General features: G+C 36.1%; 1 protein-coding gene across 13 annotated transcripts in view; it reads right to left on the bottom strand.

The window, feature by feature from the left end:
* Positions 1-18,875, bottom strand: part of EHBP1 (EH domain binding protein 1) — a 360,247-nt gene that overhangs the window by 51,107 nt on the left and 290,265 nt on the right. For 9 of the 13 annotated variants that reach the window (XM_004742041.2, XM_004742042.2, XM_045077893.1 and 6 more), the window contains 2 exons: positions 9,738-9,885; positions 1,626-1,733 (listed from right to left, as the gene is read on the bottom strand). In XM_004742041.2, the coding sequence (XP_004742098.1) occupies positions 1,626-1,733; positions 9,738-9,885 (256 nt within the window). The remainder of the gene's footprint in view (positions 1-1,625; positions 1,734-9,737; positions 9,886-18,875) is intronic. The other 4 variants (XM_013051089.2, XM_013051090.2, XM_004742044.3 and 1 more) reach the window with 3 other exon arrangements.

Here is an 18,875-nt window from a genome sequence, read left to right as displayed (position 1 = left end):
ATGTGATTGGAAATATTGGGAGTGTCTCTTCCATTTTCAAAAAAATTTGTAAAATTTATTTATTTTCAAGTCATCTTTACACCCAATGTGGGGCTCAAACTCATGACACCCAGATATTAACAGTCCCATGCTTTACTGAATGAGCCAGCCAGATGTCCTTAGCCCTAATATTAACCAACCTTTAAAGAACTCTGTCAGTTGTTACAACTAGAACCAGAAAACTCCCTTCACCTTACCTACGAAGTGGCTAATTTTTTCTGTCTTTGTAATCTACTGCAAAATCAGAAAATATGTGTCACTTATTGACAATGATTTTATACTTCCATAAATTGACTTTTAAGGCCTTAAATCTGTACCTATGGATGCCCTCAGCAGGAAAGGGGTGTTATTGGTTTCTGATAGAGACTTTGGTGGTGGTTGTGGTGAGGGGGTGAATAAGCAACCACAAAAAACTCATTCCAAAAAAAAAAATCAAACTAACCAAGTTCTACTATATTTTAAATAGAAAGAAGTAAAAGATAGCCCCAATTTTGGGTTAAACATTCAAAAATTTTCCTTAAATATCAGCATTCCCCTGGATTTGCACAATTATAAATATGCTGACTTCTATTTAGTAAAAGTATAATTTAACACTAGACCACGAGGGAGCTACTGAGAAAGGGCATGGATTTTCTTGGGTGCTCCTTACAATCAGGTAGACCCTGGTTGAGTGTTTCTTGGAGAAATGACAGCAAGATTTCAGAGGAAGGAGAAACAAAGCAGGTTAGCACTGAAGGGGCATGCCAGGGTTGAGAAGAAGAATACATATTCTTACTCCCTTCAGCTTTTTACAGGAAAAGACAAATTAGGGACTTCGCTTCCTCACCTTTAAGTCACCACTCTTCATTGCTATAAGAATTCAATTCAAAAAGCACTTAAGGAACCTCTCACGTATACAAAGCTTTGGATTGCTACCAGATGCTGACTTATAAAGACAATGCATCTGGAATACTTACCTATTAAAACATGTGTAAGAATCTTTATATTTTAAACAACAGTTCAGTGATTATTGATAAAATATTTACTGATATAAGATATGAGATTAATAGTAATCTATATAAGCAGTTTTCAAAGTGTCTTATTGTAATTAGATACGGAATAGTGTAAATTAATTTGTTGGTATTATTCAAATATTTAAAATAAGCACAAAATTTGCAAAATAATATTACTAAGACTATCAATTCTAAACCACATCAGAAAATTTGATCCATGGTTGACATTTACATTTGAAGTATACCATATGTATGACATCTATACCTCACAAGAACACATCAAAATATTTAGGCTGAGATGGGAAACCAATTTTTGAATGTTTATAAATTATCTCATACAATAGAAAATATAAGAATAAACTTTAGTATGCAAAGTACAATTTATTATTCCAATTTTATTGTTAATTTTAACAATAAATCTAAAACAAAATAACACAAATTTGATGGAAAGTAGATTTAGCTAAATGATTTGTGAGGGCATAAGATGTAATAAGACTACAAAAAGAATTTGTTATCATTATTGATGAGATAATAATAAAAATATAATGATAAAGTTTGCCATGCAGCAGGATGCAAAATATAATTTGAAATTACCAGGAGTATCAAGGTCACTTTCTAAGTTAGTAAGTTCATCTCCACCTCCTACAACAAAGCCTTCAGGAATCTCCTCGTTAGTATCTATCTCAATATTATCATTTTCATCTGTAGGAACATGTAGCAATAAGGTTAGTATATTATTTCTATTTTGTATCATTTATCCAAAACACTAGAGTAGAAAACTTTAATGACAGTTACTCGAATATGGTCTGATAGAGATCAGCAAGAAATCAGTTTTAAGTCACTTTTCACTATTGGATTAACATTTATACTTTACATTCACATGTCAGAGTTGAATTGTCACATCAAAGCAGATACAAAAGTTTTGACAATTTGCCACACATGGTCTCTGAGTCACTGAGTTCATCAAGTCCCTATCTTAACTTGTAATGTGTAAGTAATCTCCAGTAACAGCATATAAAAATAAAGTTGATTTGGTAATGAAGTAATTAAATGGTATTTCTAAATTATAATTTTTAGCATTTATTAGATATAAATCTATAAAGAAAGAAATCATTCTTCATAAACTTGTAGCTATATTTAAATCATTTGCATGGGGCGCCTGGGTGGCTCAGTGGGTTAAGCCGCTGCCTTCGGCTCAGGTCATGATCTCAGCGTCCTGGGATCGAGCCCCGCATCGGGCTCTCTGCTCCACAGGGAGCCTGCTTCCCTTTCTCTCTCTCTCTGCCTGCCTCTCTGCCTACTTGTGATCTCTGTCTGTCAAATAAATAAATAAAATCTTTAAAAATAAATAAATAAATAAATAAATAAATAATTTGTATGAAGATTTGAATACTTTTCTACTATTAATGAATATTATCATAAAAGCATTATGGATAAATTAAGAGACAAGGTCAAGAATAGAATAGACAGTACCTTCTACAGAAGAAATTGTTCAGAAACAATTTGAACAGTACATCTTGAAAGATGACACCTGGGAAACCTATTCAAACCTAAATACATGGAAAGAGGAATCTTATACTATTTTTAATACACTTAGTAAAATGTTTTAGGTTACAATTAATTAATGGAGTTTTTTTTTTTAAGATTTTATTTATTTATTTGAGAGAGGGAAAGCAGAAGAGCAGGGTGAGGGGCAGAGGGAGAAGCAGACTCCCTGCTGAGCCGGGAGCCCCATGAGGGGCTCATTCCTGGACTCTGGCATCATGACCTGAGCTGAAGGTAGACACTGAACCAACTGAGCCACCCAGGTGCCCCAATGGAGGTTTTTTTTAAACATTGAAATTTTCTATTTTATACTTTTTTCCTTTCTAAATTCAAGTGATAAAACTGGCTAAGTAGTTTTGAATTTTATGCATTTGAAAAAGCATACCACTAACTGGATATGCATGTTATTACATGTATTACAACATTATTACAATTGAAAAATTCCAAAATTCCATAGTTTTGGCTTAATCCTTCAATATCTGTCCTTTTCCCTGCATGCCTTGTTGTGTTGGATTTGGGGCCTCCCCAAGTAAATACTTACTATGATCATCAGTACTACTAATAATAGTTTACATCTATTGAAGATGTTCTGTGTACTACGTAAGTCATTTAGAAGAATACAACAAAGAAAAACAGATTGAGAAATGACCCTGGGGAGGTGGGGGGACATTGCTAAGTTTCTTCAAATTGCTAAAGCATTATACTTGGCTCATTATTTAAGTACAATCAGTTGAGAGATACTTTTTTTTTTTTGAAGATTTCATTTATTTATTTGACACAGAGAGAGAGAGTGCGCGCGCACGATTGTGCGCACACGCACATAAGCAGGGTGAGTGGCAGCCAGAGGGAGAGGGAGAAGCAGACTCCCTGCTGAGCAAGGAGCCTGACTTGGGCTGAAGGCAGACGCTCAACCAACTGAGCCACCCAGGTTCCTCTGAGAGAATTTTCTATGTTAGCATCTTCATTATCCTCAAAAATTCTTCTCTAAATAATTTTGCAATAAACATAAATGAATGAACAAGGATTTCCTGAGTGCTAAAGTAAGTGTTTAGAACACTTTCTTGTATTACTCTGCCAGAGAGAGTTTACAATCAGTTTTTAGAGTGCAATACTTTGTTGCTGCCAACCAGCCTCTACTGATTATTACTGACCATAATTAACCTAGAGTGAAACCATAAAATTCGACATTCATTCTGCATACTGTAGCCACAATTTGCAAAACACTGCAAGATGTTGAGGAGATACCAAATTGTAAAGACACTTAATTTTATTTTAAAGGTATACATTCAAGAGACTACAAAATTATATAGGACAGGTTAAGTGTTTGGGGCTAAAATTAAGTTACAGAGCAAATGCGAAAGAGGAAAGATTACTTTTTGCCAACAGTACCAGGAATTGTTCTTTGGAAGCATTAACCTTCAAAGTATACTTGAAAGGAGATAAAGGGAGGTAAGTCTTAAAAGGCAAAAGCCCAGAAGGCCCTGAAGGGCAGAATGGGAAGTTTAAATTCTACTTAATGGGAATGGAGAGATACTGGTGCTCTAACATGATCAGCACTGTGTTCTTTAAGAGTAGCCTATATAAGCCATTTTCTATCTAAATGTCTTATTGTAATGAGTTGTCAAATATGTATAAAATAATTAGTAGTAATATATGCATTGAAGTTTATGACTTTTATAAATTACAGTCACTTTAATATTATTCCTAAAGTATCACTTTTGCTTACATTCTGATATGCTTTCTTATGTGAAAAAAAAGTGGTCAAGGGATTGCCCACAGGTGTGTACTATGCATGTGAAATCATCCTTCATGGGAGCAAGACTGCTGACCTAGATGTCAGACTGAAGAACTGAAAGGCTGGAGGCAGGAAATCAAGGTTGTAGACTGTGATAACCTTAGGCAAGCAGTACAGAGAGCCTAACCTAGTATATAAGAATTGGGAGTGGGTATGATGTGATTTGAAAACCTACTGGCTGGATGGTTGGTGGCTGGGGAGGGATAGTGAGGAGGAGAAGCAGACATCAAAATTGACCCTCCTGTCTGAGTGACTAGAAGGATGGCATTGCAATGAAGAGAAAGAGCTCAGTCTGGAAATGTGGTCAGATATGGGTAGTTTCAGGTTCCAGGGATATGTAGAAAATTGTCCTTCCTTTCATTATTCACGTATATAATCCTTGTTTCCTGTGTGATGTTAAATGGGTGCCAGTCATTTTATTTCCAGCAAAATGAACTCTATTTACATTACCACTCACCAGCAATGCTAAGTGAGTTAACTCAGTGTTTATATATGTATGGCTAACCTTAGATAAAAGGATTACTATTGGGGAGGGCAAGAGTAAAAATTGATCTCCTATATAGCTCAAGTCTTCTTGAGAATGGATTTCTACTTTCTTTCCATTCACTGGCTTCAGTTTTTAGGACATACCCTTGAATTCTTTTCAACATTAATGTTATAGATTTCTTAACACCTATGGAAATAGTCTAAAAGCATTCTAGCAGAACTAAAGTGCGCGCGCACGCACGCGCGTGTGTGTGTGAGATAGCATGTATATATCTACGACATCTATTTATCTACCTATCCTTATAGCTAACAACTGAAAACTTAGCAGATGAGCATGGCAGAAAGTAAACTAGAGACCCAACAGAAATTGTTTACAAATATGGCATATATAATATATGCAAACAAAAAAAGGTAAAAGGAGATTGGCTATGCACTGGAATGAGACAGTGCATTCCAGCTGACACTGAGCAGCACTATAAGCAAAATGGGAATCCCAGTGGTATGATTAATAGCAATAAGGCCAGTGTTACAGCACTTATCATTTACAAATAAATTGAATGAGAAAAAATAAAGGGAATCTGGTGACAGTAAAAAAAGCACTTTTACATAAAGACACTGAGGTGATCATAAAGATATATTCAGAAAATATATTTGGAAAAAATTTTCTCATTTGTATTATGATTTTTAAATTCTCACTGAAGGTACCTATACCATTAATGGTTTTTAAAGTTACAGAAATCAAACATAAGACAGAAAACACAAGTATAGTTATTAATAGAAGCTGAAAATAAAAATTACTGAAGGCCTATAAGATTTTATTTTGATTTAACAAATTTAGATAAGTCTATTTGTCATAACTAAAATAAAGACAACACAGGCATACAAACATTTTCATGGATGAAATTAAAAAAAAAATTTCCTTTATACACTTGAAATGTAAAAACAAAGAACACCAGTTTATCTAAGTCAAAGAGTGGCAACAATGTCCATTAAAAAGTTAAGAGACCTTAAGCTAACTCAGACCAAAGTGATAAACTATGGAATAAATAAATAAATAGAATACATAAAATACATATCATATTTAATAAATCATATATTATATAGTAAATATATGATATAATATAATCTTAAAACAGAATAGATGCCTCCTTCCAAGTGGCCATGGACCATTAACAAAAGTTTAAAATTTATTTGGTCATAATAAAAGCTTATTAATTCTCAAATTTACAAAGTTTTCTTTTCTCACTGAGACAGGTTGCTGCTTGGGAACAGAAAAAAGCAAGCTTTTCAAGTAGGTTTGGGCAATGAGTCTGAGTAATGATCATGTTCAACACATTCCCCAGGCTGTGTTTCCTCGTTATTATTTCAGCTCTTGACTACCCTCTCCTTTGTCCCTCTGGACCACTGCTTCCAGAATCTTCCTATCCTCATTCTCCAACTAGGCTGGTCACTACTCATTTCTCTCTTCTCCTTTCACACTATTCCTTATTCAGACTGGATGATTCCCACTAGACAATAGAAGAGTAGATACTAATTTGTTAATTTTTCTCCCTGACTTATCAACCTCATAAGGTCATTTTCCCTTAGGAATTAGACTCTTGTGAACTGAAGTGAAGTTCTAATTTGCTATGCAGGGGTCGGCAAACTATAGCATGGGGGAAAAAATCTAGCACACCACAGCTTTGGGGTAAATAACCAGCAGGCCCATTCATTTACATAATGTTCAAGGCTACTTTCAGGCTACAAGGCCAGTAACGAGTAGTTTAGACAGAGACCACAGGGCCTTCGAAGGCTAAAATATCTACTTCAGTCCTTTTTTTCAGGAAGTTTGCTAAATCCTGGCCTAGCACAGTGACTCTCATGGCTCATTAGATAAATGCATATGTATAATAGCTGAATGTCGGGCAGGAATTTGTCCTAACAGTCTCTTACCCTATTCCCAACCTCAACAGCTTCAGCTTAGACCTTGAGGCCAGAGCAGACCTAGTCTGATCTATATACCTTTACTGAGGTCAGGGAATACGCCTACTCCACTTGTTGTAGGTCAACCTTAGCTCTGATTAAGAGCCTTTCATCTGATAGGTTGCTGTGTTCAATATCCAATATATAGTGTGTCCCATAGGAGAAATGGACCCTGGTCACACTGATCTTCTTAGGGAACAGAGTCTAGACTTCAGGTTTTCATTAGCTTTCTTTCTTTCTTTTTTTTTTTTTAAAGATTTTATTTATTTATTTGACAGAGAGAGATTACAAGTAGGCAGAGAGGCAGGCAGAGAGAGAGAGGAAGGGAAGCAGGCTCCCTGCTGAGCAGAGAGCCCGATGCGGGACTCGATCCCAGGACCCTGAGATCATGACCTGAGCTGAAGGCAGCGGCTCAACCCACTGAGCCACCCAGGCACCCCTTTCATTAGCTTTCTATTGAACCCCGTCCCCTCTTCATTTCACCTGGCTTCCCCTGTTCACTCTATACTTCTTTGCTACCTCTGCAAATCCATTCCTTGTTTGTTTTTATTTACTTTGTTGACTACAGAATGATGCCAAAATCATGTTCCCTAGTTACCAAGTAGGGAAGATACCTATTCTTTGGGCTGTCACACTGATGAAGTTTCTTTACCTAGTCTAGTCCGGGCTTAATCTCAGCTGGGGTGATATAGTGATAAGACCAATTATACAGATGACCCTTCCTATCTATGACTCTTCACAGATGAAGAAGGTTGGCTTTAATTATTAGAAGGCATATACCTGACTGATGGGGGCACAAGGTTTATCCATAAAAATAAAATAGATGAAGAAGATATAAAAATAGATATAAGAAAGAAAAGATGAGGATCAGTATGCCTGAGTCTTCCAAAAAGCAGATCAAGTGGCACCTTAGACTAGGAGGAGGAAGGAAAAATGAGAAGGTATAAAGGAAGAGGCAGCTGAAAGATTTCATGAAAAGAAGAACAGATCAGGAGGGAGCATATGGACAAGAAAGTTAGCAGCAAAAGACCAGTCAGCACCAGTGCTGGAGAAGACTTTAGAGTGAGCTCCATTCATGGTCTTTGATAAAGCCTTAATTGTCATCCAGTGACATCTGCCTGAACCCTGAGACTTCATTTTAACATTAACCAAACTATCTAACAATAGTAATAGCAAAGAGTAATTAATTAAAACTTAATTCTTAGCCTTCCCAGGGTTTATAGCTTATTTAAGATAGCATTATTATTTGCTCACCACTGAAAACAATATTAAAAGAGACAATGGATGCCTCTCTATCCTATTATTATGATGAGTTTATGAGTTTCTCCTATGAGTTTATGATGCCACAGAAAGGGAGCATTAGTAGCTTTAGAATACTTTATAAGGAGGGTCAAGAATATGAGTTTTTTTTCTATATTCTGAGATATAAGAAGGCAAAGATTTTTATGACTTACTTAGAATACCTGGAACTTTTTTTTTTTTTTTAAAGATTTTATTTATTTATCAGAGAGAGAGAGGGGGAGAGAGCGAGCACAGGCAGACAGAATGGCAGGCAGAGGCAGAGGGAGAAGCAGGCTCCCTGCTGAGCAAGGAGCCCGATGTGGGACTCGATCCCAGGATGCTGGGATCATGACCTGAGCTGAAGGCAGCTGCTTAACCAACTGAGCCACCCAGGTGTCCCGAATACCTAGAACTTTTATGATGCCAAAGAAACATCTTGTTATTAATAGTAAATGAAAGCAAATTATCATAGCATTATATAAATGTAGTTATGAGTAGTTACTGATGTTACTATAAAACTGTGGTAGACAGTATAGAAACTGCAATAAAAATTCTGAATGATAGGAGTTGAAAAGTAAGATGAAGGATTTAAGAAAATAAACATTCTGAGAAGACCAGAGGGACAGATACACAGCTGTTTAGGAAAGCAGTTTTCAGATTTATGGGATGGAAAGTTATATGCTATAGGCCTTAACTGAAATTCTCTATAACAGGAAGTTTTTAATATAAGGAATCAATTAGAAGTAGCAGCAGTAAGTTTCAGTTTCCTTTGAAGAAACTTATCATCGACCTTGAAATAGCTTACCTCTGTTTCAGTTCTCTAAGGTCTTATTCGAGTCCACACTTGCCTACTCTTCAGAGTGATCTTAGCATTCTAAGATTAACTCAGGACAAGTACCTGGCATGTTTTGGTAGATAAATAGGTTATACACCTTTGAAATTAAAAAAAAAAAAAAAAAAAACCACCCAAAACAAAAAAACACCAAAAACACAAAAACCCAGAGGTCTCTTGAGTATACTCCTCTTAAACAAAAATGTAAAAAGTTCCAAGTCAAAGATGCCCAAATTGAGCATTAAGGGCAAAATCAAAATTCTCCTTAATTGTATCTATAGTCCTGTCCTAATATCAAGCTGAGAATAATTTTTGCAGATACTGAAGAAGACCTTCTTAGAATAAGAGACTAAGAAGAAATGGATATGAGGCTTACCCAAAATCCTTACACATCAGGCTAAGAGGCCAGATCATTGTTAAAGCTACTTTCGAAAGATCCAAGTCCAAACAAAAATCTTTCATGCCAAAGCTCACCACTAAGTCTCGTGACCTTGATGTTGAGAACCTGATTGCATTTTACTCACAATTAATGAGGCATCATGGGGAATCATAAACCAAAGTTTGTATGAGTTTTTTCCTGAATCATATTCTAAGAAAGTAAGAATTAAACCAACAAGTTGATTTGGAAAACAGCAACAGTTATCTTCTGATTTACTAAGCTTCCTGTAGGTTTTTTGCAACATATCAATAGGTTAGAAACTTATGTATTTGATGCAACATTTTGAAGTAAGAATAAAATGTCCCAAAGGTTCACTGCAGATTTCTGGGTTGTCTGTAGAATATGATACAAGATTCTTTAACTCACCTCCAGATGCCTTTGACCTTTCTTTCAACTTTTCTGCAGCCATTTCACCATAGCTGGGAAGTTCTGACATCTTCACTCCAGATCGAGCTTCTGCTATTAGCTGACGAGCTCTCTCTCTCAGCTGCCGACGTCGCTCTTCATCTTGCTGCTAAGATATATTGAACAGTTGCCAACTCAGTAATTGACAGAAATGCAATTTCATTTTCAATCTGATCATCATGATAGTAACTGGTTTACAGCATGGTGCTTGGCCCACATTATAAATAGGATGCTCTATATCAGTTGGATGTCACACCATTTTTAAAAGACATCCTAGAATCAGATTTTTAAAAAATATTTACAAATTACTGTATTAAAATATCTTCTAAAAATTCAAACTAGCCTTTAAAGAATGCTTGGCAATATATATAACTGAGAAAATAGTAGTGACTATTATTAATAAAATAATCAGGCTTACAGAAAAAAGTCATAATACTAAAAACAGAATTTCAATTTATACCTTATTTTTTGAAAATAGACTTTAACTTGCTATTTTCTAATAAAGGTATAGAGAGAGCACTGGCTAACAGACATCTTCAATATTATTAAATGCTGCTACAGTATATTGATCATATATGAGAAATAGTATTTTGAGGGGGCTGGAGTAGAATGGAGATAGTATATTAGTTATACAAGTTATAGTTGTTGGTAGTTTTTAAATCAGAATTGGGTAACTGATGTACTATTCCCATTCCTACTCCCTCTCTCCCCAAATGCACATTAAGAAGAAAAAGTACGGGGTGCCTGGGTGGCTTAGTCAGTTAACCATCTGCCTTCACCTCAGGTCATGACCTCAGGGTCTTGGGATCAAGCCCTTACACTGGGTTTCCTGCTCAGCAAGCAGTCTGCTTCTCCCTCCCCTTCTGCCCCTTCCCCCACCACTTGTGCATACGTCCCCCCTAATAAATTAAATCTTAAAGAAAAAGAAGAAATAAAATCTAATGTGGTATTTTAATATTTAAAATAACTAAAACCTAAAGTTAATTAAATAACTGAAATTTCTGCTTACTTAAAAAAAGATTATAATGAATAGTAACAATCAATGTGAAAGTGCTTTGTAAATTGGAAAATACATAAAATACGGCATCATTATAGCAAACAAACTTGAAATAATGTGGCCCCAACATACCTTTGGCAGTGTTATCCCCCCTTAACCTCTCCCAACCTCCATAAAAGTTCACATCCATTTCACACAGAATTGCTTGTATAGTATAATTTCATGCCCAGAGATTTGCATATGTCATTTCCTCTTCCTGGAATGTCCTCCCATTTTATTTAACTTCTAACTCATTCTTCAAGATTCATTTTAAATCCACTAAATTTCCCCTGACTATTCTTCCCTCCTCCCCACTGGTAGAATAAAGCTCTTCATCTGTATAACTACAGTATTGTGGGTGTATGTGTGTGTGTTATTACTTTTAAAAACTGTCAAATTACCTTTAACTCTGTACAAATGCCTCCTTATCAATAGAACTAAGCTACTTGAAGGAAGGAGCAACATCTAATTTGTCTTTGTATCTCTAGTCCTTAGGACATAGCTTGTACTTGGTACTTGCTATAGAAATTTCAAACACAAAAATTTGTAACTTATACTCTCAAGTGTTTATAATATAGAGTAAGATAAAATGGTCACAATAAGGAAGTCTGATCAAACTGTACCAAGAGTTCAGAAGAAAGAATATTTCTGGGGCACATGGGTGGCTCAGTCAGTTAAGTGTCTGCCTTAGGCTCAGGTCATCATACCAGAGTCTGGGATTGAGTCCCACATCAGGCTCAGGGAGCCTGCTTCTCCCTCTCCCTCTGCCTGCTGCTCCCCCTGCTTATGCTCTCTCTCTGTCAAATAAATAAATAAAATCTTTAAAAAAAAAAGGACATTTCCATCTGAGGGAAAAACAGAAGGCATCACGGCATCATGGTTTCTGAGTCGAGCCTGCAGAATGAGCAGGATTTAGAAAGCATAGAGATGGTAGTCAGAAGTTAGGTGGGTCACTGTTAGAGAAACTAGGAGGTGGGAACAACACACAGACACAGAGTCAAGAGAGTACAATGGAGAAAAAGTACATAGTCTAGTTTTCCTAAGCACAGGGCAAAAATAATAAGAGAAAGACAAGGCAAGAAAAATAAAGCTGGGCAGATAAGACTGTAGAAGCCCCATCCAAGAGGGTGATTGATTATAAAGAAAGTAAGGGTCAATTAAAGGTTTAGTTTGGTGTGTATGTTCTTTGTGTGTGTGTGTCCAGGAGAATGACCAACCAGAGGTGCTATATGAGAAAGATGAATACGACAAGTGTATAAGACAGGATGGCATAGGAAACCTGGAAAGAACTAAGTAGAAGGCTCTCATAACAGTCCAAGGCAGCTGTAATGAGAGCCAGAAGTAGGATGGTGGCAACTGAAATGAAAGAGACAGTGTAAGAATATATTAGAGGTAGAATTGGTACCTATTCCAATTCTTGGTAACCAATTAGATATGGTGGAAAGAAAGAAGCTGATTCAGAAGTTTTGAAGTTGGGCAACTAGTAAAACTGGGGCACTAGCTTTAGGCACTAAAAATAAAGATAAACTAAGAGGAGCTATAGGAAGGGAGAGAGAGGAAGTTAGGAGTAAGACAGATTGGGTTTGAGAGGCTGGCTGGACATCCAAGTGAAAATGCTAGGAGGTAGTTGGAAAGTGAAATTCATGTTAGGAATGAAGTCAAACTGTGACTATAGATCTGAAACTACAGGAATATTTGCAAGTACCTGAAAAGATACAGAGAAAAAGGGGAGCTACTGACCAAAATGTGGAAAACATCTGTATTTAGATAAGAAGAAAAGGATGTAAAGAGAAGAACTAGAATGCTGGATATGAGAATCAAAGTTCAAGAGACTTTCATGAAAAACGGCTGCAGTAAATGTGAAAGGTTAGTGAGTCTGAACATTATATAAAGGATAAACAAGGGGCACCTGGGTGGCTCAGTTGGTTAAGTGTCTGCTTTTAGCTCAGGTCATGATCCCCGGGTTCTGGGATGCGCCTCATGCTGGGCTCCCTGCTTTGCAGGGAGGCTGCTTTTCCCTCTAACTCTGCTCCTCCTCATCATTTGTGCTCTCTCACTCTCACTCACTCATTCTCAAATAAATTTAAAAGGGGGGCGCAATCAAACTTGGTAGGCAATACTATTAGGGACAGCAGGGGTAGACACCAGATTGGTGGAGCTCAAATCTAAGCAGTTCTTCCACACATTTTGAGATGACTAGAAATGAGAGCTGTCAAAATTAATGGGAGCAAATTAACAGGGGTATCAAATGGACCCAGACATGACTGAAGAGGACAAACTGAAACAATTTCAGTATCAAAAAGAACAATGATTGCAGTGAACTGAATCAATGAAATCACACATGCAATGAAAAGTCATTAATTCACTGTGATATTCAAAAAGTTCTTAGATGGGGCACCTGGCTGGCTCAGTCAGTAGAGCACGTAACTCTTGATATTGGGGTTGGGAGTTTGAGGCCCATTTTGGGTATAGAAAAAATGTAAAAAAAAAAAAAAAAAGAAAGAAAATAGGGGCACCTGGGTGGTTCAGTGGGTTAAGCCTCTGCCTTTGGCTTGGGTCATGGTCTCAATATCCTGGGATTTTGCCCCTCATCCAGCTCTCTGCTCAGCAGGGAGCCTGTTTTCCCATCTCTCTCTGCCTGCCTCTCTGCCTACTTGTGATCTCTGTCTGTCAAATAAATAAATATAATCTTAAAAAAAAAATAGAATGAGGAAAAGAATAAAGGGGAAATTTTTTTTTAAGTTCTTAAAAGGACGTGTAAATTCATTTGAGGCAGTTTTTAAAACAACTCCTCTGAAAACTTATAATTAGAGGAAAAGAATCAAGCAATTATCTTGTCCTTCTAGTAAGAACTGAATTTTAGGGTAACTAAATAGGCCCAGTCAATGAGAGAAAGCTCTATGTTATATAATAATAACAGCTATAATAATTTTTAAGGGGTAAAATTACAAAAACATAACCTTGTCTTTCATAAAAGAATAAGTCTGGCACGGATTATTAATAGTTGTTAAAGTTCTTTGATAAATGTCTGATGGGAATCTAGATAATTCATATTATGCTGTGGCGGAGTGTATTTTCCAAAGATAGCCTTGACAGTATTTCTCATCCCACATGTTCTCTGCAATGTGACCTTGCCACTTCCTCATCAAGTGGTAGAGTTTATTCCTCTCCCCTTGAATCTCAGCCAGCTTTAGGCACTTGTATTATAATCAGTAGAATATGTAAGTGTGGTGGGTGATTTTGAAGGCTAGGTAGGAAAGGTCATATCCCATTTGCCCAGGTCTCTTAAAATTCTTGCATTTTTTACTCTCTGGGAACCCAGCTGTCATGTGAGCCAAATTAAGCCTTAAGTCTTCCTAGCCCACATACCAGACATGTGAATGAAGAAGCCTTCAGAAGACCTCAGCCTTTACCCATTTTGAGTCAACCCCCAATTGTTCAAGTCTCCCTAGCACAGGCCCCAGACAATGTGCAACAGAGAAAAAGCACTGTGTCCTGTCTAAAGTCCTAACCCACAGAATCTGTGAGCACAAAAACAATTAAAAATATTTTTATTTATTTATTCATGAGAGAGAGAGAGAGAGAGGCAGGGAGCACAATGTGGAACTTGATCCCAGGAGCCTGGGATCATGACCTGAGATGAAGGCAGACATTTAAACAACTGAGCCACTGAGACGCCCCAAAACAATTTTTTATATACCATTAAGTTTGGGGTAGTTTTTACAGAGCAATAGTAATTAGAACATATGCTTAAGTAACACCACAGAGATTATTTCCTAATTGCAAGGAGAAAACCTACTTGTAAATGTAGAGAACCAAATGGTAGAGCTAAATCGGGGATTAGGGACCACTAATCTAAATTTAAATCTTGCTATCACTAATGTCTGGTCAACCGTATGTTAAATTTTTTGGAGTGTACATAAAGTACACACCACCAATAATATTCTAGCCCAAATGTTTAAAGTGAATCCACTAAATAACTTCCATTTGATCATATACATGAGGGATAGAGAAACACGATAAGGACACAACAAGGAAGCAACCAAATAAATCCAGAAAGGTACGGTATGCAGGATAACTGACCTGGTCATTTTAATAAGAAAGTTATGAAAACAAACACACAACAAAAACCAACTAACCAATCAACATCACCACCAACAAAAGAAAACCTAACTAGATTCAGTGTACAATCCTGGGTTAGACAATGGTTGGGACAAACAAGTTGTAAGGGACACTGCTGAATCAATTATAGAAATCTGAATATAACCATAGTATTAAATGAGAGGAAATACAAGTTGACTAAAAAAAACCCCAACAGTTTATACAGTAATAACCTTATTTTGTCATTTTGGCAAAGTAAATACACATATAAATATATATGTGTAGAAAAAGACTTGGAAGGGTATTCACAAAGTTGTTATGATGGAGCTATCTGGGTGTGGAAATGTGATATTTTTGTTTTCTTACTTTGGCTTGTCTTCATTTCCTAATTTTCTGTAATAGACATGTACTACTTTTATAATAAAAGTTATTTCTAAAGAAGAATCTGGGGAGAAGGAAGGAAAAGATGAGGTGGTAGACTTTCTCGGGTTAGTGGTAGTTGTGGAAGGAGCAGAAGAGAGTTCTAACATGAGGAATATGTTCTTAATATTTAGAGACACAGACTTACTTGTAAGTAAGCAGGGCAGGGTGAGACTGAAGATGGGAGAGTAATATGCATAAATCTGCAGTTCTCTACTAATACTTCTGAACTTGGAAAATATGCTAGGAATAAAAGGATGTACAAGGATATACATGCCCACTAATGGTGATCCTGGTAATGGTTGCTGATATATCTTAGCTTTATGTGCTAAGTGCTTTATATGCATGATCTCATTTAATTTTCACACTCCAATTTTTACCGATGAGAATATTTAGGTTTAGAGTTTCAAGTTCACAACAAAAACTAGAACTGATTTCAGAACTGGGAGTCCAGCCTAGGTCTGTTTGAGTGCAGAGCCCTTGCTCTTAACCACTGAAATATTTGATCCCCAAAATTATCAAATTACACGAACGACTGAGGAAAACTGAGCTTTTACTAAACTTTCATCTTTCAAACTTAAGAAAAGTTAAGAGCACTAATAAAAACCATTATTTGATATGCCTCCGGCAACCAGGTTTAAGTGAATTTCACTGCATGAATAATAACTTCTTGCAGAGCTGGAATTTGATGATTCAGACTAAGATGAAGTGGTCTTGGGTCATCTTAACTGAGTTAAAAATGAAATAAATGATTCTACCTTTCCAAATATGAAATGGGAACCTAATTTTTTTTCCTCACAAGCTACTACCTCCTCTTTGTCCCCCTCCCCCCACCAATAATACTCCCATCTGCAAATGTTTCTGAGAGCTTACCAAGAGTGCAATTTAATGCAGGCAATCATTAATAAAACCAACTCTAAATACTAATTAGGGACACTTTATCAATTTCCATGTAAATTGTTTGTTTGTACCTATTTACCCATCATTGTTCTCTATACAATAGAAAAAAATGCAAATGAACAAATCAGAATGCAGCCCTAATGGGACTTTCTGTTTATAACCATTAGCCCAGAGGTGTGCTGTAATTCAATTCTCAAGTAGCAAGATTTAGCCTCATTAACAGACTGCAAGGGCAGGTTACAACTCATAAAACCCTACAGTAAACAAAGTTTATGGACACAGCACAAAATCTTGAGCCTGATTGACAGAATTCTAGTTCCCTATCAGATTGCCTTGATTTACTTTTCTACTAATGTCCTAACACCACAGAGACAATTTTGCCTGGCCCTAGAGCTCTCCAGTGGGATGGCATATCTGCATTGTTTGTTTTCTTACCCATTAACTTCCCTTAAGACAAAGAACCAACTGAGAAAATAGAAGCTAAGTGTTAAAGTCAAAAGGAAAAGCCTGTAATTATAGCAATTGATTATGCAATAATTTTTAATTGATATTATTAATTTCCAGATTCATTAAAAGTAAAACTATTTCATTTTAATTTTTATATATAAGCTCCATTAAAATAGTTGATTTTTGCAGTAATATTTACAGAATAGCGACAAAATCTATAGGATCTTTTACTCAGAAGAGACATGCTGTTCATGTCAAAGGAACAAAATGACTAGAGTACAGATGAAGATTATTTTTGTACACCTTCTAGCACAAACTGCTCAAATATGTAGATAATGAGTATTTCTGACAATAATGGTTTGTTAAACCTACCTAAGTAGAAATGTATTATTGCCATTTTGACCACTCTGCATTTGAAAGAGACAAATGTGAATTACTTAGCTATAAACAAATCATCAGTTTACTGTGTCTGCTGGAAAAAAAAAAAAAGGAAAATTTTCACTGAGATGCAGAGGTAAGGTAACTTAGAAGACGGATGTCACTAAAAAAGAAAAGTGCACTTGAAAAACCCAATATAGTAGGAAATTTATGTATCTTTCATTTACCTGCATAGTCTAAATTAAAGTAAACTGAAGCAGTCAGGCCTCCTATTTCGATGAATGAGTCTGATGACATTTACCTTTTGCCATACAGTATTATTTGGAATTACACTGTTATATAGGATAATCTAGATTTTGTAAGATGGATGCACTCTTTGGGAGGGTTTAATGCAAACTGTATTTTTGGAAGGCAACCCTCCCCACAATCATCTTTTTACAAACCAGGTTATAACAAATGTTTTGGTAAATAGTAGCTCTGTGCCTATGCACACTGTTCTCACACATGCTGTCTTGTTCAGTAATGAAAATTCTGTAAGGTAACTACTATCTTTTTGACTTGATAGAAATCGAATCTCACTTAAAAACACTGCCCAAGGTCATACATCTTGTAAATGGTATAGTAAAAGTGAAACTCATTGTCTCATTTCAAAGTACTGGTCCTATCTATCACATAACTGGTGTTCAGAGAATGTTTCTGAGGCCCTACTGATATGGTAATTTTTTTTAAAACCCTGTTTTTAACTTACTCTTGGGCTTTACAAATTAGGCTAAACTGCTCTGTATAGAGGTGAGGAGAACTTGTTTCTATTCATTTAAAACTTAGGTTCCCAATCTTAAATTATAAGCCTTCATAAAAGTGCTAAATGTAGTACACTTAAGCTTTACTTTTCTCTTTACTAATGTTTCCAGGATCAGGCAAAAGTCCTGTTATGGTGCAAAGAGCTTGTGTTTCAATACAACAAATTTAAGTATTTTCAAATACAAAAAATGGATCAGAACTAACCACTTTGGACATAAACTGAAAAAATATTTAGTCCTTTCACAGCATGTCTTCAAGTTACTATTTTCCTTATCGTTCTGAAATGGTCCACAATCTGCCATAGATAGATGCACTAGTAAAACTTGAACAATTTAAGGACAAACTCTTCAAGAATAAGTAATGTAATTCCTTGTTTCCTTTCCATAAAAATGTATTGGTATGCAATTTTTATATTTCACAGTTCACCGACATCTAGGCAAGCTTTCTTCCACTGCTTCAATGGTGCTACTTTTAATTTTATCCTCCTTAGTCGTAGTAATTAAAGTGATCAGCAGTGGCATCCCAGCGGCTTTGACACAGCTACAACCCCCTAGCAGACTTTTGCTTTTAAGGGGAAGGGGAAGAAAAAAACTAGAGTTTCATTTCACAGAGAACAAGAAAATCAAGCTTCTCCAATCCTCAACTTCATTCAATTGTTCTTTCAGCAGCCTTTGGATCTTAAGAATAAAATAAAAATGGCTGCCATGGGGGGTCCTTTTTATACTTGCTGCAAATGTCACTAACTGGCATTACTTTAGCCAAAAAATGATGCCATGGATTTCTGAAGGTGAATTAGAACATGAGAAACTGTCAGTGTAGCTGCTGAGATCATTACCCACCCATGGGTGTCTTTCATAACACTAGATATTTTTATTCAGTCGGTTGAAAAATACAGATTGAAAAGTCTAAGAAATATGTCTACACATATTTTCATGAAATAAGCTTTAACAAAACTGAAGATACATTATTTCAAATAATATAGTTTGCATCTTTACCCTTTATAAATTTGTTTATAG

The sequence above is a fragment of the Mustela putorius genome, unplaced genomic scaffold (assembly GCF_011764305.1).
Source record: "Mustela putorius furo isolate JIRA1106 unplaced genomic scaffold, ASM1176430v1.1 tig00000224_pilon_pilon_pilon, whole genome shotgun sequence".
NCBI lineage: Eukaryota > Metazoa > Chordata > Mammalia > Carnivora > Mustelidae > Mustela > Mustela putorius.
This window is presented reverse-complemented; position numbering and strand designations above follow the sequence as displayed.